This window comes from Jaculus jaculus, chromosome 12, assembly GCF_020740685.1.
Source record: "Jaculus jaculus isolate mJacJac1 chromosome 12, mJacJac1.mat.Y.cur, whole genome shotgun sequence".
In the NCBI taxonomy this organism is placed as follows: domain Eukaryota; kingdom Metazoa; phylum Chordata; class Mammalia; order Rodentia; family Dipodidae; genus Jaculus; species Jaculus jaculus.
The window spans coordinates 29,007,531-29,021,756 of NC_059113.1; the positions used below are offsets into that span (position 1 = coordinate 29,007,531).

General features: G+C 46.5%; 1 protein-coding gene across 1 annotated transcript in view; it reads left to right on the plus strand.

Moving 5' to 3' along the window:
• Gpat4 (glycerol-3-phosphate acyltransferase 4) overlaps nt 1–14,226 on the plus strand; it is a 46,827-nt gene that overhangs the window by 20,256 nt on the left and 12,345 nt on the right. Inside the window, exons 3-4 of the mRNA XM_004669007.2 lie at nt 11,963–12,032; nt 13,463–13,763. Of these exons, the coding sequence (XP_004669064.1) occupies nt 11,963–12,032; nt 13,463–13,763 (371 nt within the window). The remainder of the gene's footprint in view (nt 1–11,962; nt 12,033–13,462; nt 13,764–14,226) is intronic.

Genomic DNA, 14,226 nt, shown 5'->3' on the forward strand with positions numbered 1-14,226 from the left:
TCTGGGGAATTGAACCTCCAGACACATGTGCCACCTTGCGCATCTGGGGAATTGAACCTGCTTCACAGTCAAGCACCTTAACGTTCTGAGGAGATCTTGCATGTCAGACTCAAGTTATGACCAGAAAAGGACATTTGAATTGTTATATTTTCTGGGCAATGTAGGAAAAGGATAAAGACTTTGTGAACATGTGCCAGAACTTACCTGATTGTGCCACTGAGGACAACTGGCCTTAGAAGCAGGGGGAGGCAGCTTTCCGAGAACTTGTTCTGCATGTGACACAGGACTTTTAACATTTAGCCAAAGACTTTGTAATGTAGTGTGTAAGGTATATTTTCAGTAGTCAACAAATCATCAGGGATTTTTTCTTTATTTGCAAGCAGAAGAGAGAGGGAGAAGGGGTGGGGAATAGGCACACTAGGGCATCTTGCCACTGCTAATGAACATCAGATGCATGTGCCACCTTGTGCTTCCAGCTTTATGTAGGCACTGGAGATTTGAACCCAGGCTGTCAGGATTTCCAAGCAAGCACCTTTAACTGCTAAGTTTCAGCTCCCAGGAATTTTCAAAAAACATATTTTATTTTTATTTATTTGAGAGAGAGAGTGAGAGAATGGATACACCAGGGCCCTCCAGCCAGTGCAAAGGAACTCCGGACGCATGTGCCACCATGTGCAACTGGTTTATGTGGGTTCTGTGGAATTGAACCTGAGTCCTTAGGCTTCATAGGCAAGTTCCTTAACCACTAAACTATCTCTCTAGCCCCTGGGTTTTTTTTTTTCTTTTTGGGGTGTGTGTGTGTATGTGTGTTTTTCTACAGCTGAAACATGTATTGAGAAATGTGCCATCATGGTATACCACACCTTTACATGTTTATATATGATATTTTTTTTAATATTTTTTTGTTCATTATTTATTTATTTTATTTGAGAGTGACAGACAGAGAAAGACAGATAGAGGGAGAGAGAGAGAATGGGCGAGCCAGGGCTTCCAGCCACTGCAAACGAACTCCAGACGCATGCGCCCCCTTGTGCATCTGGCTAACGTGGGACCTGGGGAACCGAGCCTCGAACCGGGGTCCTTCGGCTTCACAGGCAAGCTCTTAACCGCTAAGCCATCTCTCCAGCCCTATATATGATATTTTTTTTTAATTTTTATTTATTTATTTATTTGAGAGCGACAGACACAGAGAGAAAGACAGATAGAGGGAGAGAGAGAGAATGGGCGCGCCAGGGCTTCCAGCCTCTGCAAATGAACTCCAGACGCGTGCGCCCCCTTGTGCATCTGGCTAACGTGGGACCTGGGGAACTGAGCCTCGAACCGGGGTCCTTAGGCTTCACAGGCAAGCACTTAACCGCTAAGCCATCTCTCCAGCCCTATATATGATATTTTTAAGTTCCATTCTGTTCTACTTTGTTTTGTTGGGCAGTGCTAGGGATCAAACCCAGGGCCCTTCACATGCTGTGTAAGCACTCTTTCCCCAACCCAGTTATACAGATCAGAATTTTTTTTCATTTTCCTTTGGTCACTTAGAATTCTGTGATGGACAGGATAAATACCCATACCTTATTAATAAGAAAGTAGTTTAGAGAGATTGAGTAACATCTTTACATGTGGGATATATTTCTCTATTTGTCATGGAATCACGGGTTTTCTCTTTTGGTATTTAATGCAAAGATTATGATTTGGTTTCGCAAGGTAGAGTCAGTCTCATTTTAGCCCAGGCTGACTTGGAACTAAGTTGTCTCAGGCTGGCAAAGAACTCCATGATGATCTTCCTACCTCTGCCTCCTAAATTCTGAGATTAGAGGCATGTGCCACCACAGCTGGCAAGTAAATGTTTTTTCTCATTAAATAAATGACCACAAGGGCTGGAAAGATGGCTTAGTGGTAAAGGCATTTGCTTGTAAAGCAAAAAGATCCTGGTTCAATTCTCCAGGCCCCATGTAAGCCTGATGCACAAGGGGGCGCATGCACCTGGAGTTTGTTTGCAGTGGCTGGAGGCCCTTGTGTGGCCATTCTTACTCTCTCTGTCTCTCAAATAAATAAATAAATAAATGAATAAATAAATCAATCAATAAATAAATATGACCGCGAGTCAGGTGTGGTGGCACACACCTTTAATCTCAGCCCTTGGGAGGCAGAGGTAGGAAGATCACTGTGAGTTCGAGGCCACCCTGATAGTACATAGTGAATTCCAGGTTAGCCTGAGCTAGAGTGAGACCCTACCTTGAAAAACCAAAAAAAAAAAAAAAAAAAAAGACTAGGAGCTAGAGAGATGGCTTAGTGGTTAAGGTGTTTAGGTGTTTGCCTACAAAGTCAAAGGGTCCCAGTTCAATTCTCTAGGACTCATGTAAGCCAGATGCACAAGGTGGCACATGTACCTGGAGTTCATTTGCAGTGGCTGGAGGCCCTGGCATGTCCATTCTCTCCCTCTCTCTTTCTCTCTCTCTCTCTCTCTCTGCCTCTTTATCTCATTAAAATACATAAATAAATACAATATATTAAAACAAATAATAAAAGACCAAGGGCTGGAGTGATGGCTCAGTGAAAAAGGTGCTTGGCTATAAAGCCTAATGACCTGGGTTCAGTTTCCCAGTATCTATGTAAAGCCAGATGCAGAAAGAAGCACATGCATTTGGAGTTCATTTGCAGTGGCTGGAGGCACTGGTGAACTCATTCTCTGTGCCTGTCTCTCTTCTCTCTCTCTGCTTGCAAATACATAATTTTTTTTAATAACCCATCTGGGTGTGGTGGTGCATGCCTTTAATCCCAACACTTGAGAGTCAGGATAGTCAGGATCACTGTAAGTTTGAGGCCAGAATGAAACTACATAGTGAATTTCAGGTCAGCCTAGGGCTAGAGCAGGACACTACCCTGGGGAAAAAAATAAAAGACCCAGTAGTTGTTCTCTTACCTCCACACATACACCATGGCATGCGTGTACACATGCAGACACAAACAACTGTACACATAGACAGATAAAACCATAAATTAAATTTTTTTTAATTGAGGACAATTAATAAAATGTTAACTTAAACATGTTAAAACAGATCAGGGTTACTCAGTATACTCAATTATACAGCCACCATGTCTTTACCTACACACAGTGTCAGACAGGTCAGTGTGCTCATGATCTACAACCACCACCTCTTCACCTACACACAGTGTCAGTCAGAGCAGTGTACTCATGATCTACAGCCACCACTGCTTCACCTACACACAGTGTCAGACAGAGCAGTGTACTCATGATCTACAACCACCACCTCTTCAAATACACACAGTGTCAGTCAGAGCAGTGTACTCATGACCCACAGCCACCACCTCTTCACCTACACACAGTGTCAGTCAGGTCAGTGTGCTCATGACCCACAGCCACCACCTCTTCACCTACACACAGTGTCAGTCAGAGCAGTGTACTCATGACCCACAGCCACCACCTCTTCACCTACACACAGTGTCAGTCAGAGCAGTGTACTCATGATCTACAGCCACCACCTCTTCACCTACACACAGTGTCAGTCAGGTCAGTGTGCTCATGACCCACAGCCACCACCTCTTCACCTACACACAGTGTCAGTCAGAGCAGTGTACTCATGACCCACAGCCACCACTGCTTCACCTACACACAATGTCAGTCAGAGCAGTGTACTCATGATCTACAGCCACCACCTCTTCACCTACACACAGTGTCAGTCAGAGCAGTGTACTCATGATCTACAGCCACCACCTCTTCACCTACACACAGTGTCAGTCAGAGCAGTGTACTCATGATCTACAGCCACCACTGCTTCACCTACACACAGTGTCAGTCAGAGCAGTGTACTCATGATCTACAGCCACCACTGCTTCACCTACACACAGTGTCAGTCAGAGCAGTGTACTCATGATCTACAGCCACCACCTCTTCACCTACACACAGTGTCAGTCAGGTCAGTGTGCTCATGATCTACAGCCACCACCTCTTCACCTACACACAGTGTCAGTCAGAGCAGTGTACTCATGATCTACAGCCACCACCTCTTCACCTACACACAGTGTCAGTCAGAGCAGTGTACTCATGATCTACAGCCACCACCTCTTCACCTACACACAGTGTCAGTCAGAGCAGTGTACTCATGATCTACAGCCACCACCTCTTCAAATACACACAGTGTCAGTCAGAGCAGTGTACTCATGATCTACAGCCACCACCTCTTCACCTACACACAGTGTCAGTCAGAGCAGTGTACTCATGATCTACAGCCACCACCTCTTCACCTACACACAGTGTCAGTCAGAGCAGTGTACTCATGATCCACAGCCACCACTGCTTCACCTACACACAGTGTCAGTCAGAGCAGTGTACTCATGACCCACAGCTACCACCTCTTCACCTACACACAGTGTCAGTCAGAGCAGTGTACTCATGATCTACAGCCACCACCTCTTCACCTACACACAGTGTCAGTCAGAGCAGTGTACTCATGACCCACAGCTACCACCTCTTCACCTACACACAGTGTCAGTCAGAGCAGTGTACTCATGATCTACAGCCACCACCTCTTCACCTACACACAGTGTCAGTCAGAGCAGTGTACTCATGATCTACAGCCACCACTGCTTCACCTACACACAGTGTCAGACAGGTCAGTGTGCTCATGATCTACAGCCACCACTGCTTCACCTACACACAGTGTCAGTCAGAGCAGTGTACTCATGACCCACAGCCACCACTGCTTCACCTACACACAGTGTCAGTCAGGTCAGTGTACTCATGATCTACAGCCACCACCTCTTCACCTACACACAGTGTCAGTCAGAGCAGTGTACTCATGATCTACAGCCACCACTGCTTCACCTACACACAGTGTCAGTCAGAGCAGTGTACTCATGATCTACAGCCACCACTGCTTCACCTACACACAGTGTCAGTCAGAGCAGTGTACTCATGATCTACAACCACCACCTCTTCAAATACACACAGTGTCAGACAGAGCAGTGTACTCATGATCTACAGCCACCACCTCTTCACCTACACACAGTGTCAGTCAGGTCAGTGTGCTCATGATCTACAGCCACCACTGCTTCACCTACACACAGTGTCAGTCAGAGCAGTGTACTCATGATCAACAGCCACCACCTCTTCACCTACACACAGTGTCAGTCAGGTCAGTGTGCTCATGACCCACAGCCACCACCGCTTCACCTACACACAGTGTCAGTCAGGTCAGTGTACTCATGACCCACAGCCACCACCTCTTCACCTATCCTTGCTTGCTGACTAGCGGTTAGCAGCATGTGTATTACCCAGGAAGTTGTTACAGATGAATCTTTCAAGCCCACTGTAAACCCACTGAGTTTGAATCTACTTTTAAAATACTTTTTATGCCGGGCGTGGTGGCACACGCCTTTAATCCCAGCACTCGGGAGGCAGAGGTAGGAGGATCGCCGTGAGTTCAAGGCCACCCTGAGACTACAGAGTTAATTCCAGGTCAGCCTGGACCAGAGTGAGACCCTACCTCGAAAAACCAAAAAAAAAACTTTTTATTTATGGCATGTATGTGTGCTATACTGTGCATGTATATATACTGTATGCAAGTGTATGTGCAGTTGCATATGCCTCCTATACATGCATGATGAGGCCTGATCATTTCCATGTGACAGAGTTCCTCACTGAACCCCCACAGGTGCTCTTCTTTTCAGTTGTACCAGCTGATCAGTAAGCACCAGTGATCCTTGGGTCTCCATTCCCCATAGGTTTGGGGTTACAGACATGCCTCCATGCTTGACATTTTTAATGTGGGTGCTGGGGATTGAACTCAGGTGGCCTCTGGCCCTCGCAGTCATGCTTCTGTAGTAAGCACTCTTACCCTCTGAGCCCTTTCACCACCCCATCTATATTTTTATATTTTGTTTATTTTTTTAATGTTTTTTAAAAATTTATTTGAGAGAGGGAAAGAGGCAGAGAGAGAAAGAGACAGAGAGAAAGAATGGGCATACGAGGACTTCCAGCCACTGTAAATGAACTCCAGATTCATGTGCCACCTTGTGCATTTGGCTTATGTGGGTCCTGGGGAATTGAACCGAGGTCCTTTGGCTTTGTAGGCAAGCGTCTTAATTGCTAAGCCATCTCTCCAGTCCTATTTTTTGTTTTCTAGTGTTGTTGGTGTTATAACCAACAGCCATGCCTTATAACTGTTAAACAAGCCCTCTCCCACTGAGCTACACTCCAGTACAAAATCTATATTTTAACATGATAAAGGCAATTCAATTTTGTCTATCAAAATTTGGGAAGTAGTTGGTTATCTAGTATGTATTTGGACTGCCTATTTTACTAATATAAAATATTTTAATTAAATAATCAGGATATGTAACTTTTACATTTCAGACCAAGAAAACCTTTAACAGAATATAGGATCCTTGTGGATCAGACCAGCCTGGGCTATAATATGACTTAATGCTCTTTTTTTATTATTATTAGAGAGAGAGAGACACAGAGAGAATTGGTGTGCCATGGCCTCAGCCACTGCAATCAAATGCCAGATACATGCGCCATCTTGTGGGCATGTTTGACCTTTACTTGCCTCACCTTTGTGCTTCTGACTTACGTAGGATCTGGAGAGGTGAACACAGGTCCCTAGGCTTTGCAGTTAAGTGCCTTAAGTGCTAAGCCCAGGCTGACCTGGAACTCACTTTTTGTATTCCCAGGCTGGCCTTGAAATTAAGGTATTCCTTCTACCTCTGCCTCTCAAGTGCTGGCATTAAAGGTGAGTATCACCATGCCCAGCTGGAGTTTATTTCTTTATTTTTAAATATTATTTATTTATTTATTTATTTGAGAGAGTCAGAGAGAATGGACATGCCAGGGCCTCCAGCCACTGCAAACAAACTCCAGATGCATGAGCCACCTTGTGCATCTGGCTTACATGGGCCCTGGAAAATCAAACCAGGGTCCTTTGGCTTTGCAGACAAATGCCGTAACTGCTAAGCCATTCCTCCAGCCCTGAACTTTATTTTTTATTTAGTTTTTTGAATCTAAGGTTTCATACAAGCGGGTACACTGTTACTGAGGTGCACTCCCAGCCTCACACGAGCGGGTACACTGTCACTGATGTACACTCCCAGCCTCACACGAGCGGGTACACTGTCACTGATGTACACTCCAGCCTCACACGAGCGGGTACACTGTCACTGAGGTGCACTCCCAGCCTCACACGAGCGGGTACGCTGTCGCTGATGTACACTCCCAGCCTCACACGAGCAGGTACACTGTCACTGATGTACACTCCCAGCCTCACACGAGCGGGTACACTGTCACTGAGGTGCACTCCCAGCCTAACACGAGCGGGTACGCTGTCACTGAGGTGCACTCCCAGCCTCACGAGCGGGTACACTGTCACTGAGGTGCACTCCCAGCCTCACGAGCGGGTACACTGTCACTGAGGTGCACTCCCAGCCTCACACGAGCGGGTACGCTGTCACTGATGTACACTCCCAGCCTCACACGAGCGGGTACGCTGTCACTGAGGTGCACTCCCAGCCTCACGAGCGGGTACACTGTCACTGAGGTGCACTCCCAGCCTCACGAGCGGGTACACTGTCACTGAGGTGCACTCCCAGCCTCACACGAGCGGGTACGCTGTCACTGATGTACACTCCCAGCCTCACACGAGCGGGTACGCTGTCACTGAGGTGCACTCCCAGCCTCACACGAGCGGGTACACTGTCACTGAGGTGCACTCCCAGCCTCACACGAGCGGGTACACTGTCACTGAGGTGCACTCCCAGCCTCACACGAGCGGGTACACTGTCACTGAGGTGCACTCCCAGCCTCACACGAGCGGGTACGCTGTCGCTGAGGTGCACTCCCAGCCTCACACGAGCGGGTACGCTGTCGCTGAGGTGCACTCCCAGCCTCACACGAGCGGGTACGCTGTCGCTGAGGTGCACTCCCAGCCTCACACGAGCGGGTACACTGTCACTGAGGTGCACTCCCAGCCTCACACGAGTGGGTACGCTGTCGCTGAGGTACACTCCCAGCCTCACACGAGCGGGTACACTGTCGCTTTCCGTCAGCTGGTCAACATGGACGAGCTTTTCACCTCATCTCCAGCAGGATTCCTCAGTGGCCTTTCAGCGCAAGTATGTGGGGTCTTCAGCAATATGGTCTGACCATCTATTCCTGGTGGGAAACCAAGGGCCTCGGCAATGGCCTGTAATGTTTTGGGGGTATCAAGGACCTCCCTGACCAACAACCTTCACTGGAAGGTATCCCACCCCTGGCACTGAAAATTTTCTAGCAACAATCTAAGGCTCCTGAGTGTTCCATTGTCCTAAAACATAGGTTTCCATATGACTTACTTATATCCTCTTAGATTTTGATTAGCCTGCCCTCCACCTTTCCTTTACTCAATCTCTTCCCCTGACCTCACTTAGGCCTTTTTCTCCCCTTTAATCTGTTCTTCTACTTATATACAATACCATGCTATTAAGCCCTCCTCCCTGCCTCTATATCTTCTTTCTAGCTTACTGGCCTCTGCTACTGAGTTTTCTTCCTACTCACACAGAAGTCCAGTTCTATAGCTCAGATCCACATATGAGAGAGAACATGTGACATTTGGGTTTCTGGGCCTGGGTTACCTCACTTAGTAAAATCCTTTCCAGTTCCACTCAATTTCCTGCAAATTTCATAACTTCATTTTTCTTTACTGAGTAGAACTCCATTGTATAAATGTGCCATATCTTCATTATCCACTCATCAGTTGAGGGACACTTAGGCTGGTTCCATTTCCCAGCTATTGTGAATAAAGCGGCAGTAAACATGGTTGAGCAAGTATCTCTAAGGTAGTGAGATGAGTCCTTAGGATATGTGCCTAAGAGTGGTGTAGCTGGGTCATATGGTAGATCTGTTTTTAGCTGTGTCAGGAACCTCCACACTGATTTCCACAATGGCTGGACCAGATTGCATTCCCACCAACAGTGTAGAAGGGTTCCTCTTTTTCCACATCCTCTCCAGCATTTATGGTCATTTGTTTTCATAATGGTAGCCATTCTGACAGGAGTGAGATAGAATCTCAAGGTAGTTTTAATCTGCATTTCCCTGATGACTAGGGATGTTGAACATTTTTTAGATGTTTATATGCCGTCTGTGCTGCTGCTTTTGAGAACTGCCTATTTAGTTCCATAACTTTTTAATTGGCTTGCTTGATTTCTTATTATTTAACTTTTGAGTTCTTTGTATAGCCTAGATATTAATCCTCTATCAGATGTATAGCTGGCAAAGATTTTTTTCCCATTCTTTTCTCAGTGTTTTTTGCTTCAGATGTCCCTTACATCGTGAAAATGGTAGTTTTTGGACTGAGATTCCTAGGAATGTACTTTCACCTGGGTTGAGAGTAATTTGGAGAAGGGAAGAGAAAAAAGACTAGATATAAGGAAAGAGATGAAAATAACCTGAGTTTTGCTACTTGGATGAAAAGAATCAGTGAAATGAGAGTAGAAAAGATGGAGTCTTGCCATCTGGTCAGGCCCTAGCTGCACAGTGAATGTTCCGGTGCAGGCACAGAGCCTGGGGCGGTGCCGAGGAAGCTCAAGACCAGCTTCAGTGGAAGTGAGATTGGGTGGGGTCCATAGCCACTGTTCAAAAGTTTTTATTTGCATGGGCATGCATGCATATGTGTGTGTATTTGTGTGGGGGAGGGACACGCTAGAGCTGCTGAATGCCAGACACTTTTGCACCATTTTTTTCATCTGGCTTATGTGGGTGGCCTTGGAATTGAACCTAGGCCAGCTAGCTTTGCAAGCAAGTACCTTTCTCTGTTTAGCTGTCTTCCCAGATCCCAGACATTTAGTTTTGAATACTTGGGCTTTTCCATCCAGCTCTGAAACTTGACCATGATTGTTGAACTTTGTGGTCTGTTTCCTCATCCAGAGAGGGAGTGGCATGGCAGTTGTGAAGAAGCCATGTTGTGAAGATGAGAACGGTTTGTGACAGGACAGAAGGACATTTTAGAGTGTATTGGGGGCTGGCCCTCCACTTTCAGGTCCTCGTGCTTACATGGCAAGCACCGTGCCCCTTGAGCATCTCCTTAGCTCACCCCCAGCCATCATAGCCAGGCAGTCCTCGCACATGAGCCGTCCTCCAGCGGCCTTGTATGTATAGCTCTTTGCGTCCTGCAATCCAACTGGCAGAGTTGTTGGACAGAGTCAAGTTTCTAGTCTGAGTATTCTTGTGAAGCCATACAGGGTCCTAGGCAGAATGTGAAACGAAATGTTGCAGATTCTCTTACCATTTTTAAGCTTATTTCTAGTTCTAGAACACCAGATAGCATTCAGTTCCCTCTATTTTAAGTGTTTGCGTTCCCCCCCCCCAGAAAATATTATCCATGTATAGAGCCAAATGACATCAGTGGGCAAATATCTGAAATATTGAACTGAGCTGTGAGTTCCATTGCCTTTGGACCTGTCTTTGAGTGGATGACTTTGGAAGTCATGACTTGTTATTTTCTAGACTGTGGGATTTGCAACATTTCTGGGTGAGGCAAGTTTACTGATTTTGGCTCTTGTCCTGCTTTTGGCTTTGCAAGACATGCAGAAATCTTACTGATTTTGAGGATCGAGCAGCAGTCTACACACCAAATATTATGAGCTGCGTTCCCTGTGGTACAGCACTGCATGATAGGTTCTTGTCCACTTGACTGTGGAGACAGAGAAGAAAGCTCGTGAGGCCTCCCTTCTGTTTCCTTGTCACTGTTGGGTTGGCTTTGTGTTTGGTAAGACAGCATGCTGCAGCAGGAAGTAGATATCACTCACCTCATCAAGTGATAGGAGAAGACAGTCCTGGCTCTTTTTTTTTTTTTTTTTTGAGGTAGAGTTTTATTCTAGCTAGCCTAGGCTAACATGGAACTCACTTTGTAGTCCAGGGCTCCAGGAAAAGCCTTCCTCTTTGCCCCATCTCTTCTAGAGGCCATGGATTTTAGTAGTATTGAGTCCAAGGTCTGTCCCATACATGTTTTTTGTTTCTGGGGGACCTCACAGAGAAGAAGGCTGAGATAGCATCCTTTAAGAATCTGAGCTTAAGCCGGGTGTGGTGTACACGCCTTTAATCCCAGCACTTGGGAGGCAGAGGTAGGAGGATTGCCGTGAGTTCAAGGCCACCCTGAGACTCCATAGTGAATTCCAGGTTAGCCTGGGCTAGAGTGAGACCCTACCTCGAAAACAAAAAAAGAAAAAAACAAAAAAAAAATCTGAGCTTGAGTGAGTTATTTAAAAGGGACCTACCTAGTACACATTAAACTTGGAACTTGAGCCTGGATTTTTCAAATCATCTAATAGTGACTCTTTTTTCTTCCCCATACTTACTAAGCAGTCCAAACATACAGTATTTAAATTCTTATTTCCTTGGAATGATTTGGTGGTAGGCAGCCTTGCAGGGGCAGGCAGGCAGTAGTTAAAAGGGACATTGGTGGGCTGGAGAGATGGCTTAGTGGTTAAAGTGCTTGCTTGTGAAGCCTAAGGGTCTCACATTCGACTCTCTAGGTCCCACATAAGCCAGACACACAATGACACAAAACACACAAAGTCTCCCATGCACACAAGGGGGCACATGCGTCTGGTGTTCAGTTGCAGTGGCTGGAGGCCCTGGTGTGCCCTCTCTCTCTCTCTCTCTCTCTCACACACACACACACACACACACTTGCTGTCTCACATAAAATAAATGGGGGGGGCTGGTTAATTGGTTTTGCTAGCCAGTTCCTAAATGCCATGAGAAGTACCCTGAGCAGCTTGCCCATGCTCCCTGGCTTTGCACTCTCTGCTGAGTGTCCCTGGCAGGGGGATTGCATCCCCTTTGGAATACATGCTGCTTGGCTGCCATCTGGCCTCCGGTAGCTGGGATTGAGACCTTTACAGGGTGGAAGTGGAGGATGCAAATTCACCGAGTTTCATTCTTTCTCTGGCATTTTGCCGTTTCCCTTCTCAGTGGGCTACCTTAAGAATGGAGAGAGGAGCCAAAGAGAAGAACCACCAGCTTTACAAGCCCTACACCAATGGTAAGGTCAGCTCTTGCGTAAATGTGCTTGTTTGTAGTCCTAGTTCATTTATTTTTACTCCGTTCAAAATACCTGAGGCTTGGTACTTTGCAGAGGACAAAAGGCTTATTTGATTAAAAATTCTGGCAGATAGAAAACCCAGGCACTATGGTATTGTTCTGTGTCACAGTGTGGCAGGTGGCGCCACATGGCAGAATTGCACGAGAGGGCAGAAGGGAGGTAAGGGTTGGTCACATGGCAAGAAAGTACCAAAGAGAGTGGGGAGGGGCCAGGCTTACAGTTATTTTTTACATACTTTATTTACTTATTTTTTTTTAACTTAAAAGAGAAAGAGGCAGATGTATATATAGAGAGAAAATGGGTGTGCCAGGGCCCTCCTGCATCTGGCTTCACGTGGGTCCTGGGGAACCGAGCCCAGGACATCAGGCTTTGCAAGCAAGTGACTTTAACCAGCGAGCCATCTCTCCAACCTCACACTTGCATTTATAAAGCCTTCTCTAGGACTAGGGATGTAGCCCAGTTAGTCAAATGCTTTTCCTACAAGCATGAAGACCTGAGTTTGGTCACCAGAATCATCATAAAAATACCAGGTGGTGGGTGGATTCAGGCAGATTTCTGGGGCTGGCTCTGCCAGCCATCCAGCCTAATTGATGAACTCCGGGCCAGGGACAGACCCTGCCTCAGAGAGGTGGATGGTATTCCTGAAGAATGAATCTCCAGGTTATTCTCCAGCCTCCACCCACACATGTGCATGTATATATATACACAGGCATTTAAAAAGGCACCAAAGCTGCCTGCCTTTAATGCCAGTACTTGGGAGGCAGAGGTAGTAATTCCTTGTCAGCCTGGGCTACAGTGAAACCGTACCTTGAGAAATCAAACCAAAACTAAGCAACGCTCCCCCCCCCAAAAAAAAAAACAACAAATACCCAAAACATCAGCAGCAGGAAAAAAAAAAAAAACAACACTTGATCTAGAGAGCTGGAGATGGTGGCACATATCTGTAATCCCAGCACTTGTGAGGTAAAGGTAGAAGGATCTAGAGCTCAAACTGGCATAACATGAGGCCCTGACTCAAAAAAAAAAAAAAAAAATCTAAAAAGAAAAAGGGGGGAAAAAACCAACAACCTGATTTTACATGAATGAACTTAACACCTACTGATTTAAGCCACTTGGAGAACCATGTTTCCCTGTGCTGGGCAGCAACCTAATGACCTAACCCCCTTCTACTAGGTCACATATCTTACAAGGACCCACAGGTTCTTGCTACCATCACACTGGGGCCCAGTCTTTCCGCTCATGAATTGTTGAGGAGCACATTCAACCCATACACATCCAGGCCATGACATTGTACCCTTTGTGGCATAAATGCAATCAGTATATATGCTTTCTGTCAGCATGCTGCTTGACAGGGCTATTATCTTTTGCAGGAATCATTGCAAAAGACCCCACATCATTGGAAGAAGAAATCAAAGAAATCCGTCGAAGTGGCAGTAGTAAAGCTCTGGATAAGACGCCAGAGTTTGAGCTCTCTGACATTTTCTACTTTTGCCGGAAAGGAATGGAGACTATTATGGATGATGAGGTGACAAAGAGATTCTCCGCAGAGGAGTTGGAGTCTTGGAACCTGCTGAGCAGAACCAATTACAACTTCCAGTACATCAGCCTCCGGCTTACTGTTCTCTGGGGGTTAGGAGTGCTGATTCGTTATTGCTTCCTTCTGCCACTCAGGTGAGGCCCGAGCTGCTGGAGGTCAGACAGGCTGCTCTGCCTAACCCAACATGTGCCCTCCTCACCCTGCTCAGCTTCATTTTCCATTTTTCTAGAAAAGAGAGCAAGATTCTTCCCCTGGCTAGCTCATCTGACGCACGGGAATGGTATGCTAGGGACTGTCCTTTCAAGCCCTTACATTCTCTGCATAGCAGGAGGACAGATTGCTTGTTGAGAGGTACTGAACACCAAACAGGGAACATCATGTACTTCCTGGCCCCTCCTCCCCAGGCAGGCCCTTCCCTGAAGCTTGCCTCTCCAGTACAGAGACAGTATTGATCTGCCCCTCTGTGCCATGTGCCATGTGCCGTGCTGAGTTTCTTGCTGGCACCTTTCCGCTCTGCCTTCTGTTACCTCACAGAGGCTTCGCTTCTGCCATGTGTTCAACCAACGGGAGGTCAGGCAGCAGGGCAGCTTACCTGTT